Source organism: Ranitomeya imitator, chromosome 9 (genome assembly GCF_032444005.1).
Source record: "Ranitomeya imitator isolate aRanImi1 chromosome 9, aRanImi1.pri, whole genome shotgun sequence".
Classification (NCBI taxonomy): domain Eukaryota; kingdom Metazoa; phylum Chordata; class Amphibia; order Anura; family Dendrobatidae; genus Ranitomeya; species Ranitomeya imitator.
In genome coordinates this window covers 134,121,247-134,138,786 of record NC_091290.1, presented here as the reverse complement: position 1 = coordinate 134,138,786, position 17,540 = coordinate 134,121,247, and the positions used below count along the sequence as shown (strand labels likewise).

The window sequence follows — 17,540 nt, the reverse complement described above, 5'->3', positions numbered from 1 at the left end:
AAAAGAGGGAAAGGAAAGTGATTTTATTTTAATTTTCCTGTTAAACAGTGAAACGGTAGGGGTCCGAATCCAGAGACACCCGCTGATCCTTCATATTACAGAGCGGAAGTGCTCGGCTTATCCTCGGGCGCCAGCAGATCCACTCTGCCCCTTGTTTGGACAATATATGGGGGGTCCTAGGACCCTAGCAACACTATTAAACAGGAATGGTCAAAAAAAAAAAAAGAAAAATCTTTAAAACCTTAGTTACTCTTTGGTTTGGTCCAATTCATGTGTTGGCGCTATATAAATAATTTTATTATCATAAATTATTATTATTATTATAACTTTTTATCTTTTGGTGCAACCCATGTTGTAAATGGTTTTTTTTAGGGGAAAAAAAAAAAAGATCTAAGCGACATTGGTGTTTCACTGGCGTTCCAATTCCCAAATCCTCTTGCGGGATATTTCACTAGTAATCGCTCAGATTTTTGACGAGCCAAAAAAAAGTGTGTAATCACTTACCCCATCCATTGGGTAGAGGTCCAAGTGGGTCATTGTCCGGAGCGGAGGCTGGAGACTGCAAACAGAGAGACAGCAAGGTAGAGAGTGAGGAAAGGCAGACAGGTAAGTGGGCAGGTGGCGGGACGGGGCGACCACGACGGAGGTGCCATGTGCTCTGCAGACCTCCCCAGCTGGACTCGTGTCCGACTTGCTCTCAAACCAGTGGGGAAAATATTGCAGAGGCCTTTCAAATGAAATCATTCCCACAAGCCACCAGTAAACGCCCAGCTCTTCCCGGCTTTTGGGCTCGGATCCTGGCCCCCCTTCCAAGCAGAGCCCCTCTCACCTCCTCCCCGCCCAACCAAGCCCGTCCTTTGGCAGAGCTGGTGTTTAAGAGTAGCCCAAACTGAAGAAATATTCAGCAACTTATAGGCACAGGCTGCTCCCCCCTTCCTCTAGATCCTGGCGTACAATGCACCTTTCTTTTTCGGCAGTGAGGGGATGCTTAGAAGGAAGGAGGAGGTGTGTAAGGGGGGTGTGAAATTGCTGGGAGGTGCAGTGGGGGCGTGTGGATCGCTAATGTTTATATAGCTCCCCCTATGACCGGCTCAGAAGACCCCGGGGAATCAGGACTGGGCTCCACTGTGGGGAGTTTGGTATCAACCTCCTGAATGGATTCCGTAGAAATACAAGAACAGTTGTGAAAACACATGTAATGTCTATGCGCATTCTTATTCCGATGAAACAGGGAATTGTTGCACCTTTCTATAGCCTGGGGATGAAAAAGAAAAATCTCTGTATGGAGCATGTGTTCAGAACACGTGTCACATAGCCAGCATTTATCGCCAGCAATTCAGGGGGAAAAAATGTATATATATATAATTATAATATATAATTTTTTTTGCTAAACATCCTCTAAATGGGGCTTCCAAAGAGAGTTCCCAAAAGTGGACATTTCCTTCAACTCAGTAAAATTTAGGTAGCCCTCTGTATAAGGAGTTAGGCAAACATATATGTGTTCATACACATATTATATATATATATATATATATACACAAAGGACAAAGGCGTGTAGACTGAGCGCTGTATGTAGGTATATATTTATATTGATAGCCCCTTTTTTAGGGCATTTATCAAAAAAGGGAGTACAAATGAAAGAAAAGGTCAATCTTCCAAACCATTTCTAACTACAGTAATTTGGTGACCGCTATGTTCATATCTGCGTTAATAATTGAGTTTTACTGTCCCATGAAAGAAGTTCTCTAGAAGGCAGATCTGTCACCAACGGACCCCCTATTGACTATAATGGGGTCAGACAGGTTTCTGCTGGTGTTACGCTTTGTATGTCCACTAGAAGTGCTAAAGGAAAAAATAAAACATGCATATTAAGCATGATGTATATATTGGCGGTCCTTCTATTGAGTCACTGTTCGTAACCCACAGAGTATATATATATATATATATATATATATATATATATATATATATATATATATATTTATTTTTTTATCTCCTAGGAACAATGATTGGCACCTGATCACCGGGACAGGTGGTGGTTGGGGGGTCTGCAAAAGGACCCATCCGAATCAGCTGTACAAAGAGCAAGTTAAAAAAAAAAAAAAGGAGAAACTTCACACGTCCAGCATGTTGGGTGGGTGAAACCGGACTTTGTGATTCCCAATATTTTTTTCCCCTAATGGAACTACTGGTAGATACCATTGACTTTATAGACTGGTGGGTAGAGTAGTGCAGTAGATTAAGTTACTGTACCTATCAAAAACAATGGAAACCTGATATAATAGAGGCTAATGAGTACAGAAATGTCAATGTTGACATTTTTCTAAGATGATGTGTGAACAATGCAATGGTGGAATGTGGAGATAACCCAGTGTGAACAGAGTCTTATTATTGAAACTTTGCATGTCAGAGTGGGGACAGACCACTGGGACTCCTATTGATTCCATAACAGGGATTTTTGGGTACTCACCGTATAATCCCTTTCTCCGAGCCACTCATTGGAGGACACCACAGGACCATGGGCGCTATGCTGCTACCTCCTAGTAGTAGCAGCATAACACCCATGATCCTGTGTCCCCTAATGAGGCGAAGGAGAAAACGGGACTTTCTAACTATTTGATAAACATTCGGCACTACAGGTAGCTGGGTCATCCATATTGGGCGACTTCCACCCCCACTCACCTGGTATAGGTAGCGTTGGCTAAGCTGTTGCATTGCCCCCTGTAGCTGGTTCCTCTGAGTCTGCCACTGTTCATAATTGCGGACATATTCAGCGGTGGGCCTCTGCCACGTGGTTGTGCGAGTGTTATGGTCCACGTAGTAGTATCTACCCCGATTATCCACCCTCTTCTCCCATCTACAAAGAAATGATGGTCAATATATAAAACAAGCACATTATATAAATATATATATATATTGGATGTGAACCGAGCAATTTCCTGGGAGTGGTGGGCTCTTACCCAGGAGGTAGAGGTCTCTCCCAAGTGGTGGTCTTTGTGTTATGGTCCACATAATACACTCGGCCATTGCTCAATTGTCTCTGTTCCCATCTAAATAGGAATGTAAAAAAAAAGGGAAAAAAAATGGAAGCTATGAAGGTGATAGGATCGAGTCTGCATTTTGGAACTGACCCCATAGTGAGGAAATACCATGCTGTCATTTTTTTGTTCTTTCCTTTATGGCCCATTAGTCAGTGAAAGACCCAAATCTATCATGGACCCCCTTTAATTATCTGTTAACAGTGCATTGCTGTGCTGTGTGTATTGTGGGGGCTTTTTTTTTTCTTTTTCATGACATAGAAAAATGTGTTCAATGATTTTCACGTTATTTGTCAGGGTCCGGGGCCACCTGCAAAATAAAAACAGGAATATTGCCAAAGTGAGAGTAACCTGGTGGCTGGAAATGGTGTCATACCCGGGCCTGTATCACATCCAGTAAAACTGGCAGCGACATCTGAGCCGTGCCACGACCCGGCCGGACAGTCTGCAAGCTCTATGTCTACTTGGCAGCGGCTTTCGGGTTTGATTAATGTACTTTTGGCCTCCTATACCGTTACCGGGACAGGTACTGCATTAATGTGTTGCTTTGAAGTGGAAAAAAAAAAATCCAAAACAGCACAGGGTTTACAAACATATGGTGCACCCGGCGGGCGGGACGCTCTGCACACACGGCTCTTCTCTCTGGAAGCTGCCGGGGGTTGTGCTGTCGTGTGGGCACAGCAGTAGAGTCAGGGCACAAGGCTTCGATTACTCTGCCAAGGAGCCTCTGTTAACTGCAGGAGGAAACCGCTGCCTCTGCGCCAGAGCGACAGACAGAGCGTCTTTGTAAGAGACAGAAAAATGAATGGCAGCCAAGTGAGCAGAAGAAAAGAAAAACGTTGCCCACAGTGCACTCATAATGTGCCGCTCGCTGCCTCCAGGGTGCAGCACAGAACATGCAATCAACAACATGCACCCCCCCAAAAAAAATGAAGCAAGGAGGTAGGCAATAAAAATGGCTGCTAAGGAGCCAATGTTTGCCTTTCCATTCCTCCTAGTCTTTCCGTCTGTGAGCTCCACATTACCCGTCCACCTTCTGCCTGGCTCATCTCACACGTCTGGGTCTATGTTCTAGGACTTTTGGCCAAGGACATTCATGTGACTGACACATTATTATATACCTACGCTGCCCTTGAGACAAAATAACCAGACTATTTTTTGGTCTATTGGCTTCAACATGGCCGCCCTATATATTTTTTTTTTTGTGAGTTGTCCTGAATCATTGGTATAACAAGGAATATTAATGCCGAGATGTATTTTAGAGGACAGGGTTGCACTTACGAGCGCTGGAGAGAACTATGCTAGGGCACATCGCTCGGGGTCTCGGTTGCCCCCTCCAAACCTTGTGGAAGTGATGAGCGGCATAACTAACTTGCTTCATGCAATGGCAAACTAGAGCCCAGTGCAAGTCCTCAACATCTGCTGCAAACCTATATACCCCATTGGACCCAAATGCAATCCCGATGGCTGCCACAGGGGGCACTAAGGCACACAGAACATGATGACAGCCAATAATCCCTTTAATGCTCCCATGAGGGGTGCCATCCGGTTTTGTAGGGCTCATTTAGTTGTAGGGGGGCTGCCTCGGGGGGGGCACTAAGGCACACAGAACATGGCAACCAATAATCCCTTTAATACTCCCTTGAGGGATGCCATCCGCCTTTCATAGGGCTCATTTAGTTGTCCGTTTTTTTGCATACGAGAGCTAGCCGTGTTTTTCAAGTTTTCCTTTAAAGGGTTGATTTCCATTTTCATGAACGGATATTGTAGGATAGCCCTTGTAAATACAAGCAATTTTGCAATTTTCCGCTTGTTAAAATTTTCAACGGTTGTTGAGATATTAACACTTTTCTTTTTGTTTACAGCTTGTTTCCTAGGAGACCGACCATCGCCGTTAGACAGTAGAACATGTACAGGGCTTACAGGCTCTTTTCTATTGAGGTTGTAAGCACTGCTTTGAAGCTGACAAGGATCGCTGGAGTCTCTTAATCCCATCCAACTTCAGTGCAGAGTTTACAAGTGAGACAGTAGAGGTGGTCGGTCTCCTAGGCAACGAGTGGTAAACATAAGAAAAGTGTTAATATTTCAAGAACGGCTGTAAATTTTAATAAGCAGTAAATTGCAAAGTTGCTTGTATTTACAAGGACTAGAAGATGAGATGATAACCCTTTAAAGGGATTTTCCACATTTAGTGTTTGACCTCTATCGGCCACAAATGCTCTGGTTTCTGTGTATTGGTTGCGGCGGTGACATCCGAACTGCAGACAATCACTGACTTTGGCGGCTCCACTTATACTGATGGCACAAGCCACTGAAGTCAGTGATCGGCTACAGAGGTGAAGTCTGCTGCAGCCAATGGTGGAGGGGGAGAGAGCAGGTGCTGGACCTGGGGAGGGTGACTCAGTGGTGGCTGATGAAGTCCTTAAACCCTGAGAAGTGGAAAACCCCTTTAAAAACTGATGTTACAAAGAAAGGATAATTAATAATATGACGAATGAGAAAAAACTAATTTTATTTAGAGAAAAGCTCTACGAAATAAACTAAAAAAAAAATCCCTTTAATGCCCAAATATTAGATGGCACGTTTATGCATTAATTAAAAAAATTAAAATAAAATTGTCATAATTACTTTATTTGCTTCGGGTGAGTCATTATAAAATCAAAAGTGCTGTGGATTAGACAGGGGTGGAAAGAGATGATTTGCATAGCTCCGCCTACTGCAGAGGATTCTGGGTAAACCTGCTATTCTTTGTATTATGCTGCTTGCAAGTACTTTCCGTTTCAGGAAAGCATCCACTATGTATTTCCTTTAAGTAGAGGGCTTTTCGGTCTCTTTCGTCCCGCTACATTTAGCCCAACTTGGGTCTCTCCCTAAGGTGGCTAGCATGTATATAAAATCAAAGTAAATTATATTTGCCCTTGAAGCATCCTATGCTCGGCGTAAAAAGGGCCGACCCCCGAGCCCTAAATCGCATAATGGGGGTTTTCACAGTTGATGCAGAAGTTTTCCAGGAGTTTTGGGCAGGAAAAGCCGCGCGTGGAGAACAGAGCCCCTTTACACAGAACACATAAAGAGCCTGTGAGAGCGCAACCCTAATTACCTGTGACTGACACTGCTCCCAGCCTCTGACCTCACCGCCCAAACAAACAAGCGCTCCCCGAGACGCTAATTAACCCCTCTTTGTACAAAAGACAGCGCCCTTGTCACACAAACAAACACCCACGGTACAAAGACCCACTGAGCAGCAAAGTCCTGACCCCCTTGTGCAAGTCCGAGAGTCATAAGAAGCCAATAAACTGCCCTGGAGCTCTTGTGGAACTAGAAGTCCCAGCAGAGAACTGCAGTGAATAAAGATGCCCATAGCTAGTAGTAATAATGGTGGTCCTATGTGACGTCATTGTCTGGTGGGATATCTACATATAGATCTCGCCCAGGATCAGGAGCCGTGGATGAGCGGGAGTAAATCATCAAACTTTACTCACCAATAGCGCCCCCTATGGTCAGATCTCGGGAGCCTTTTTTTTAACATTTTCATTAGTTATGGACACTTTTTTTCTTTTACAGAAATGCATGTATTTTTGGCTAAGAATACTTTTTACATTGAAAAATGTTGCCCAATTTTAACAGGTACATTGCCGGATAATGAATGAGTTCTCTAAGAATCTGTCAGCGAGCTCGTTCTGACGGGGAGTGCGCCACTCTTTTTATCTGTCTTTGGTTGCAGCCAAAACTACATGCAATGACATCCATGTCCATTAAGTAATGAGCGAGAAATCGTTTCCGTCTAAGTGGTCTACTAGAGCATCGGTCATAGGGTCCGCCATTGGGCAGTAATTCTAGATTTGGGAGACTTCACACACCATTTATTATCTGGCCAAGAAATACCGAATTTGGTCTTTAGTAGCCAATGCAGGGACATCATGGAGGAACGGAAGAAGGTATGGTGGCCGACAGCTGACTGATGGAGCTGTTAGAGGCCTATAAAGCAAGTTGCACAACCAAAAATATATGCAATTGGTGCACAACTTGCCGTTTTGTGCGATTTGGCTCTGACTTACATACAGTTTAGGATTTGCAACACCTATTAGACAATTAAAAAAAAAAAAAAAAAATGACGAAGGTGAACAGATTTTGCATAGACTTCAGTAAAAGCAGCTTGCATAGTCAAGTGCAACTAAAATCCAGCACGTTTGGATTACTTGTGACGTCATTTGCAATCCTACATTGTGTCCTTCATGACCTGCGGCCAAAGTCATTGTGTGGTCCTACTCCTTAGGTGTGTTAGGGTCACCCCCGTAAGTGAGGTCATTACAAACGTCAGTGATGGGGTGCTGCACAACACCTCATAATGCGGAGGAATTGCTTTTTGGTGGTAGTAGTTTGTCTCAGTGGTAGTAGTAGGTCTCAGGTTAAAACGAAATGGTAGGTTTTAAAACAGTGGTATACAAGAGGGTGGAGAAGTACAAAGCGCCCCCCATCTCCAGCGAGGTGTATGTGACTGCACCGGATTGTCCCATGCACACAAACAGGCCGCCTCTGTGTCAGGAGAAAGACGCCTTTCACGCAAACACATAATGAAGCATTCAGGGCTGGTGACCGCTGTGGACTGCACTCTCCTGTACACATTGCAACTGGCAGAAGAACATCCAAGTAACTGCACCTTTCTTACCCAGATGGCAAACCGTCTGAAGACGGGGTGGCAGCGCTAGACAACAATGACTGAGTCTCCGATGACTCTACGGTCGCCCCGGGTGGTGGCCCTAAACCAGGGGAAGGTGTGGAACTGCTGATGCTGCTCGTCAAGGCGCTTCCTACCAAGGTCACAGTGTTTGACCCAAACGTGTGGTCATGATCGCCGTTCACTGGAAAGAAAATTAAAAAAAACAGTTTGGATTCAGGTGTATAAAATCAGATTCAGCTAAATGCACTTTAATAATTATACGATAACAGAAAAGTCTACAACTTTTTTAAGTGTTTAGTATTTCAAAACCTCAACTTTGCAAACCTTCTGCTTAGAAACTGAAGTATTATAAGGGGTTGTCCAAGCTTGGGGCCCAAGTCTGCATTCGCACTATGTGACTGCAGACTTTTATATCCTCATAGCACGTAGTGTACTCGCTGTCAGGATTCTCCAATGCAGACATGTGATTTTCATACATGCTGACTAGACTTGTAAGACCTCGCTCAATACAAGAGAACTGAGCGAGGATGGACAAGTCTAGTCCGATTGTGGCCGGAGGCATGCAAATTGCATATGTCTTCGCTTGCTCCCGCAGTCGGCACTGGAGAACCCTAACAGAGTGCACAAGTCTGTAGTCACAAATAGCGACTGAAGACTTGAGCCTCAAGCCTGGACAACCCATTTAACAATCTTCTATCAGCTTAAAGGGGATGTCCAGCCACATAGATTGATAGATCGCGGGGATATGAGACCCGGCACCCTCCACCGATCATCTGTTATTTGCCCCATCAATATGTGTAACCAGACAACACCTTTAAAAGTCTGTAAATACTGGTGCATGGGAACAGTTAGGGACTGAGCGATCGCCAGTATGATTGTTCTCTCCCCAAGCCGCATGTTACCAGCAGTGCACCCAGTTTACACCGGGCAATGTGCCACCGATAGCGATGATTTATTCGCCGGCATTAACGATCTGATCACCTGACCAAAGAGGTATTTTCCTCGTTCGTTGGATGGTCCACTACACATTTCCAGGATAATAAGGAATGATGGCCAATCATATATTCATTGAAACGCACCATCTTTTGCTCACCCACAGCGTCACTTACACTCACCAATCACAGTGACGTCGTCCGTCTCAGTTTGGCTTTTACCCGGCTGCCTGGAACCGTTCTCAGCCGTTTGAGGATGAGAACTATAGTCCCTACAAAATAAAATAGAAAAAAATGTTCAAAATTGGCCATTAGAAATGAGACAAAAATCACAGAAAAAGCGGAGTTACAGGCTGCATTATAGTCAGAGCTGAATTCACAATCAGTATGCCTTCAGAGCTGAAATCTCCTAATGCTCCTTACTGGTTATGTTTTGCAATCTGGGTCATGTATAATTCACACTGTGATTAGGATTAGCTGCAAATCCAGATGCAACCTATGTAAAAAAAAAAAAAAAGAGTGGCGCTGTTTTTTGGAAAATAATGCGATCCGGGACCGATTACCCAGCCGGTCAGTTCTCGTCTTATTTGATTACTTACATTGAATGAGCAAATGTCAGCTCTTCTGTCAAAAGTCATTGATCCAAAGTTTACAATATGCCATTAAAATGTGTTTCTTCAAAGGGAGGAAGGACCTGGAATATCCAGGGCATGAGGATGCTACTGGGAGTGTGCGCTCATTATAACTGTGTGGATTCTCAGCAGGCTTTTTAGTAAGTAGGTGAAAGAACCAATGACCCCATCAGTGGCACCACACAGACACAATCCCATGAGACATTCAGCAGGGCAGTGCGAAATAAGGGAGAGGACGACACGTGACGTGGAGACAAAGACAGCACTGCAGCGAGCGGGCAAAAAAAATAATAAAATAGATGGAATTACCGGAGGTGCTATGGAAAAAGTGATGGCATTTTATATAAATTAAATATCTGCTCAGCCCAAGAAAAGAATCCCAGGCCATGCTTACTAGGAAAAAATGAGAACGCCGTGTCCCCGGTACGTTACAGAAGGACTATTCTACTGTGATCCCCGGCTTCACATGTGCAACGCAAGAGATCATCGCTCAGATCTACTGTATATAGAGGTGCTATCAGTCATTGTACAGGAGGAGGTGAGCTGTGACATCACCTATTGTGAATGGTGGATCCTGTGTTATCTACTGTATATATAGATGTTATCAGTCACTGTACAGGAGGAGGTGAGCTGTGACATCACCTATTGTGAATGGTGGATCCTGTGTTATCTACTGTATATATAGATGTTATCAGTCACTGTACAGGAGGAGGAAGTGAGCTGTGACATCACCTATTGTGAATGGTGGATCCTGTGTTGTCTACTGTATATAGAGGTGTTATCAGTCATTGTACAGGAGGAGGAGGTGAGCTGTGACATCAACTATTGTGAATGGTGGATCCTGTGTTGTCTACTGTATATAGAGGTGTTATCAGTCATTGTACAGGAGGAGGAGGTGAGCTGTGACATCACCTATTGTGAATGGTGGATCCTGTGTTATCTACTGTATATAGAGGTGTTATCAGTCATTGTACATGAAAAGAAGGTGAGCTGTGACATCACCTATTGTGAATGGTGGATCCTGTGTTATCTACTGTATATATAGATGTTATCAGTCACTGTACAGGAGGAGGAGGTGAGCTGTGACCTCACCTATTGTGAATGGTGGATCCTGTGTTATATACTGTATATAGAGGTGTTATCAGTCATTGTACAGGAGGAGGAGGTGAGCTGTGACATCACCTATTGTGAATGGTGGATCCTGTGTTATCTACTGTATATAGAGGTGTTATCAGTCATTATACAGAAGGAGGAGGTGAGCTGTGACATCACCTATTGTGAATGGTGGATCCTGTGTTATTACTGTATATAGGTATTATCAGTCATTGTACAGGAGGAGGTGAGCTGTGACATCACCTATTGTGAATGGTGGTTCCTGTGCTATCTACTGTATATAGAGGTGTTATCAGTCACTGTACAGGAGGAGGTGAGCTGTGACATCACCTATTGTGAATGGTGGATTCTGTGTTATATACTGTATATAGAGGTGTTACCAGTCATTGTACAGGAGGAGGAGGTGAGCTGTGACATCACCTATTGTGATTGGTGGATCCTGTGTTATCTACTGTATATAGAGGTGTTATTAGTCATTGTACAGGAGGAGGAGGTGAGCTGTGACATCACCTATTGTGAATGGTGGATCCTGTGTTATCTACTGTATATAGAGGTGTTATCAGTCACTGTACAGGAGGAGGTGAGCTGTGACATCACCTATTGTGAATGGTGGATTCTGTTTTATCTACTGTATATAGAGGTGTTATCAGTCATTGTACAGGAGGAGGAGGAAGTGAGCTGTGATATCACCTATTGTACAGGAGCAAAAGGAGGTTTAATATGTAAAATCTTTATAAGCAGTGTGTATTTTCATAAAGCTCTGAAACTTTTATTATGTGTTGGTCACAAATTCCTGTGCATTTCACGATTTCTGCTTGCTGTCAAGGGATATAACTATTCTCTGTGCAAAAGTAAATCTGGCGTGGAAAAGGTTAAGTATGAAAAGAATGAAGAAGAAGTCTCTATGTAGCTGCTGTTTATACAGGTTCATACAATACAGTCATTCTGATAGAGAGATGTATACGGGGGCCGTACAATGTATGCAGTGAAATACATGTAAGTGGGTGTACAAACCTGACTTTGTCTAGAGCAAAGTGACCATTCTCAAATATCATCTCAGAGTCTGTGGCTTCTGTAAGGTAAAAACCAGACACGGTCAGAGGGTAAGAGAGATTAACAAGTGCCGCGATTCATTTCCACAGGAGCTGCACTCACCGTCCTCAGTGGGCGATCCGGGCTCAGCACAGGGCTTATCCCAGCCGGGGTCCTCGCTGCTGTCTGCGCCGCTGCTGCTCTGTTCTGTAGGGGTCTCTATGTTCAGCAGCAACGGGGTATTTTTCACTGGAAGTCAGAGCAGATGTCATAAAGAGTTATACTCCAAAAATCAAATATATACCCAGGGGCTGTAGCCGTTCTTGGAGAGTGCAACCATTTACCATACAGCAACCTCTTTAGATCTACAGGCCAGTCGATATACATCCAGCAGCCACAAGAGAGGAAAGAAGACAGAGACGGTATTGTACCACGTACGTCTTCTCGATTTCTGGATACACCGCACTCAATGACTAATGATTGCCATGTATTAAGTGATCAGAAAAGGGATCATGCCGCTTACTGCTCCAGTCCTGCTGACCCATATCAGATCCACACTTCTCACGAGTCGGGATTTACCCTGTAACTGGGGCCGATAGGTGCCACTTACAGGGAAATAATGAAACAAAACACCAAAAAAATGTTCTGATGTAATACCAAAATAAATGCTAAAACACTACCAACACTTTCCCAGACCACATAAGTAGCACTGCCCTGATGACACACGAAAAAAAATTGATATGTCTCCTACATAATAATAACCGGACACAGGAACGCAATGAATAAATGTATAAATAATATTGCATAAAAAATTCGATTAAAATAATAAATGTAAAAAAATAATAGATAAATGAAAATATACACGCTTAGATGCTTTTTTTCTTATCTTACAGTTTGCCCTTATAACGCAAAAAAAAAAAAATATTATATATATATATATATATATATATATATACACACACATACATACATATATATACACACACACACTAGATGGTGGCCCGATTCTAACGCATTGGGTATTCTAGAATATGCATGTCCACGTAGTATATTGCCCAGCCACGTAGTATATTGCCCAGTCACGTACTATATTGCACAGCGACGGAGTATACAGCACAGAGCCACGTAGTATATTGCCCAGTCACGTAGTATATTGCCCAGTCACGTAGTATTTTGCCCAGTCACGTAGTATATTGCCCAGCCACGTAGTATATTGCACAGCGACGGAGTATACAGCACAGCCACGTAGTATATTGCCCAGCTACGTAGTATATTGCCCAGCCACGTAGTATATTGCCCAGTCACGTAGTATATTGCCCAGTCACGTAGTATATTGCCCAGTCACGTAGTATATTGCCCAGTCACGTAGTATATTGCCCAGCTACGTAGTATATTGCCCAGCCACGTAGTATATTGCCCAGTCACGTAGTATATTGCCCAGTCACGTAGTATATTGCCCAGTCACGTAGTATATTGCCCAGCCACGTAGTATATTGCCCAGTTACGTAGTATATTGCCCAGTCACGTAGTATATTGCCCAGTCACGTAGTATATTGCCCAGTCACGTAGTATATTGCCCAGCTACGTAGTATATTGCCCAGTCACGTAGTATATTGCCCAGCCACGTAGTATATTGCCCAGTTACGTAGTATATTGCCCAGTTACGTAGTATATTGCCCAGTCACGTAGTATATTGCCCAGTCACGTAGTATATTGCCCAGTCACGTAGTATATTGGCCAGTCACGTAGTATATTGCCCAGCCACGTAGTATACTGCCCAGCCACGTAGTATACTGCCCAGTCACGTACTATATTGCACAGCGACGGAGTATACAGCACAGCCACGTAGTATATTGCCCAGCTACGTAGTATATTGCCCAGCCACGTAGTATATTGCCCAGTCACGTAGTATATTGCACAGCGACGGAGTATATTGCACAGCGACGGAGTATACAGCACAGAGCCATGTAGTATACAGACATAAAATAAAAAATAAACATATACTCACCCTCCGTTGAAGTCCTGGCCCTGCGTGCGGTGCACCCGGCAGCTTCTGGTCCCAGGGTTGGTATGGGCGCAGGACCTGTGATGACGTCGCGGTCACATGACCGTGACGTCATGGCAGGTCCTTGCCGCACACCATCTTTGCCACCGGAACCTGCCGCTTTCATGGACTGGTCACGGGAGCGTCACGAGGAGCGGGAAAGGCGCCGGAATGTGAGTATATAATAATTTTTTTTTTTAATTATTATTTTTAAACATTAGATCTTTTTACTATTGATGCTGCATAGGCAGCATCAATAGTAAAAAAGTTGGTCACACAGGGTTAATAGCAGCGTTAATGGAGTGCGTTACACCGCGGCATAATGTGGTCTGTTAGCGCTGCCATTAACGCTGTATGAGTGTTGACTGGAGGGGAGTATGGAGCGGGCACTGACTGCGGGGAGGAAGCCCGTCGCTGATTGGTCATGGGCGTTTTGCCACGACCAGTCAGCGACTTGGATTCCATGACAGACAAGAGGCCGAGACCAATGAATATCTGTGACAGAAAGACAACAGAAAGACAGACAGAAAGACAGACAGAAAGACGGAAGTGACCCACATATATACATATATATATATATCATAAAAATAAATCCCAGGCACAAGAAAATATATTATAGCTTTCAAACCGCATTTATGAAAGCAAAGGTGTACCTGGTCTTTGTGAGGGGAAGGTGACCTGGTCTTAAAGTTTACATGTGGCAATAGTGGTTTGGCTATATAGGCCCTTTCCCCCCAATTAAAATGATACCCTTTTTATAGAGATCTGATGCGCCATTGATGAGAAATCTAAACTAGCAGTCACATGTCATTCAGACAGAAAGTGCCCTGGGGCGTGTCAATGCAGAAGCAGAGCAGGTGCACTGACACGCCCCCAGTGCACTGACACGCCCCCAGGTGCACTGGCACGCCCCCAGGTGCACTGACACGCCCCCAGGTGCACTGACACGCCCCCAGGTGCACTGACACGCCCCCAGGTGCACTGACACGCCCCCAGGTGCACTGACACGTCCCCAGGTGCACTGACACACCCCAGGTGCACTGACACGCCCCCAGGTGCACTGACACGCCCCCAGGTGCACTGACACGCCCCCAGGTGCACTGACACGCCCCCAGGTGCACTGACACGCCCCCAGGTGCACTGACACGCCCCCAGGTGCACTGACACGCCCCCAGGTGCACTGACACGCCCCCAGGTGCACTGACACGCCCCCAGGTGCACTGACACGCCCCCAGGTGCACTGACACGTCCCCAGGTGCACTGACACGTCCCCAGGTGCACTGACACGTCCCCAGGTGCACTGACACGTCCCCAGGTGCACTGACACGCCCCCAGGTGCACTGACACGCCCCCAGGTGCACTGACACGCCCCCAGGTGCACTGACACGCCCCCAGGTGCACTGACACGCCCCCAGGTGCACTGACACGCCCCCAGTGCACGTCCTGTCTGATTGGCATGTGGCTTCTACATTAGATTTCTCATGATTGCCTCATCGGATTATTACAAAAAAGGTATCATTTTAATTGGGGGAGCAAGAGCCTACCACACTGCCATGTATAAAAACAAGCTGATAAGTTCCCTTTAACAACAAAAGTCAATATACATTACAATAAATAACTAATTTGGAAGCTAAATAAAAGGTGTTTCCCAGACCTGCAAGTTTGCTCAAAGCCCCCCTATCCCTAAACCTGTGAGAAGACCGCAGAAACATCATTGTGGAGTTTGTATATCCTTTCACTTATGGTTCGGTTTTGTTACACAATAAAAAAAAAAAACTCTGCAACTTTGCATATTCTTTGTATCACTGGCTGAATTTTAAGATCTCTGCTTGCTTTCTTATTTACATTCAGCAGGTGAAAACAACAGATAATAGGCCTGAACAAGTTTACAGCCTCCGGACACAAACAAGTCTGATTCCATTCACTGACAGCAAACAGAGATCTTGATCTAAACTGAAAAGCATTTTCGGAAACTTGCAGAACTTCTCGAGACATAAAGATCGAGCTGCACTGATGTAAATGGGGATGTCCATTTTTTTTTTACTTCGTGTTTACTTGCTTGGAAACAATCCCCAGTGATGCAATGCAGCAGAACCCACCACGGTGCCAACGTACCACCCACGTGGGCATCTTTACCGCTGCCTCTCTTCTTTGAAATCTGAGTCCGAAAAAAAAAAAAGCCATTACTTTTGGAAGAATGTACGGGTGATCGCCAAAATGTGAAGCATGTCAGACGTGTGACATTACGGAGGGGCAAGCGTGACTTTCACGTGTGAGCGTGCACACACCAGTGAGATGATGGGGGGGGGATCGATAAGGATATAGGAGCATAGTGCTGGCATTGTACGGCTTTTTGGGGTGTATCGGGTGGCCGTGAATGGCCCTTTTTTACATTAGACGCTCACACAGAACTCATTGTGCTGTACGCTCCCCTCCGCTAATGACACTAATGACTTGGAGGAAGTGGGTCTGCTTGGAGCAGACTCCCCCCCTGCTTTTACAAGGTATATCAAATTGGGGGAATTAACCCTCCTCCCCCTCGCCCCCTCACACACACCTCTCTGTTTCTGAAGTTAAATAAACACATGCCTTGGAGAAGGGGCGCAGGACACAGAGGGGTATTCTGTGCCCCCTCCTGGCACACAGCGATGCTCTGTAACCACCAGATCGCTGCTGTTTGTGAACCTCTCCCTGCATACAGAATGAAAGCCAATTATATATATATAGGGGTTTTTTTGGGAGGGGTGGAACAGCTACTGGAAGGGGGTGGAGGGGGCGAATAAAGATTTCCTATCCCTGGCCTGGGTTAACCCCTTCATTGCTTACAATGTGGGGGTGTCAGCCTCCTCAAGGCACTAAGCAGCTGCCCCCTACTTCTGACACCCAATTTTAACGTTGCCCCCCTGCGTCTGGTTTATAACGTCAACATCAAGGAAATCCCCCCAAAGAAGCTTGTAAAACATTTTATATCTTAGAGGATTATGTGTGCCACCCAAAAAATGCAGATGGCGGCAAGCAAAAAAAACGCTCCGGTAACGCAAATGACCGGCAGGGGCTCATGATGCCGACCCATACTCTGCTGCTTCTTCTGGGAGTTGTGGTTCTACAACTAGCTGGAGGGACAGGAGGAGAACAAGAGATCAAGGCAGCACTTGCGAACTTTCGCCAATCTTGATGTAGTGGTACCACACCACTCCCAACAGGCTGCTCATTTTCAAACGTGGGATCTACTCACCAATTCCTAAGTTGCTCGCTATCTGCTATGGATTCTGTCGCAAATCTGCAGCCAAATTTGCAAGATTTTCCTGCAGAATTGATGCAGATTCCGCCCTAAAATCAGCAATAAAAAAAAAAAATCAGCTGCAAACTAAGGATTTAAAAGGCCGGCTCCTGCATGGATTTTTTTTTGGATGAAATGTGGTAAACACTCATCCTCTTTGGGGGCATTTGGTCCTGGCAGGACGCCGGGTCGGTCCGCAGCCCATGTCATGTGTTTGATTGCAAGTCAAGCCATTACCTCCTGCAATGGACTCATCTAATAGACTGGGAAGACATCCTAAAACTAAACATTTGCCCCGGAAAATGGCATTTTAATCACCGATTAATGAATTAGGAGTGAAAATCTGGAATCTGGAAAAGTGGGACCTGAAACTTGCCAGCTCCCTGCGGAGATGTCGTTATCACGTCTATAACCCCCCTCATACGAGCCCCCCAGGAATTTGACATGAGCCCGTGAACGCTGGGTGTCCCTGGCTGACTCACTGCAGTAACCTCAGGCTACCTGGAGAGGGCTAACACAAGCCACTATTGTGTGACTGTAATATCCAGCTTCATAATGAACAAAAAGTGCAGTGTGTGAGTGAATGTGTAAACCTGAATATTCAGCCATCGGCGGCTTCCGTGTGCCAGCGCGTAACCCCAATGTGTGTCATCCCCCTCCTACTATTACAGGCTCCCTGTGTCCCGACACAAAAAGGTACAATTGACATGGATTCCAGGCATCAGAAATCCTCCATCCCTCCTGTTCAATATTTCGTCATCTTTTTTTTTTCATTTTTTATTTTTTGC

The 17,540-nt window shown here is 45.0% G+C and overlaps 1 protein-coding gene across 1 annotated transcript in view; it reads right to left on the bottom strand.

The window, feature by feature from the left end:
* WWP2 (WW domain containing E3 ubiquitin protein ligase 2) overlaps window positions 1-17,540 on the bottom strand; it is a 46,769-nt gene that overhangs the window by 20,930 nt on the left and 8,299 nt on the right. The window contains exons 3-9 of the mRNA XM_069739099.1: window positions 11,552-11,677; window positions 11,411-11,468; window positions 8,835-8,923; window positions 7,708-7,900; window positions 2,961-3,050; window positions 2,683-2,857; window positions 505-559 (exon numbers count right to left, since the gene is read on the bottom strand). Coding sequence (XP_069595200.1) covers window positions 505-559; window positions 2,683-2,857; window positions 2,961-3,050; window positions 7,708-7,900; window positions 8,835-8,923; window positions 11,411-11,468; window positions 11,552-11,677 — 786 coding nt within the window. The remainder of the gene's footprint in view (window positions 1-504; window positions 560-2,682; window positions 2,858-2,960; window positions 3,051-7,707; window positions 7,901-8,834; window positions 8,924-11,410; window positions 11,469-11,551; window positions 11,678-17,540) is intronic.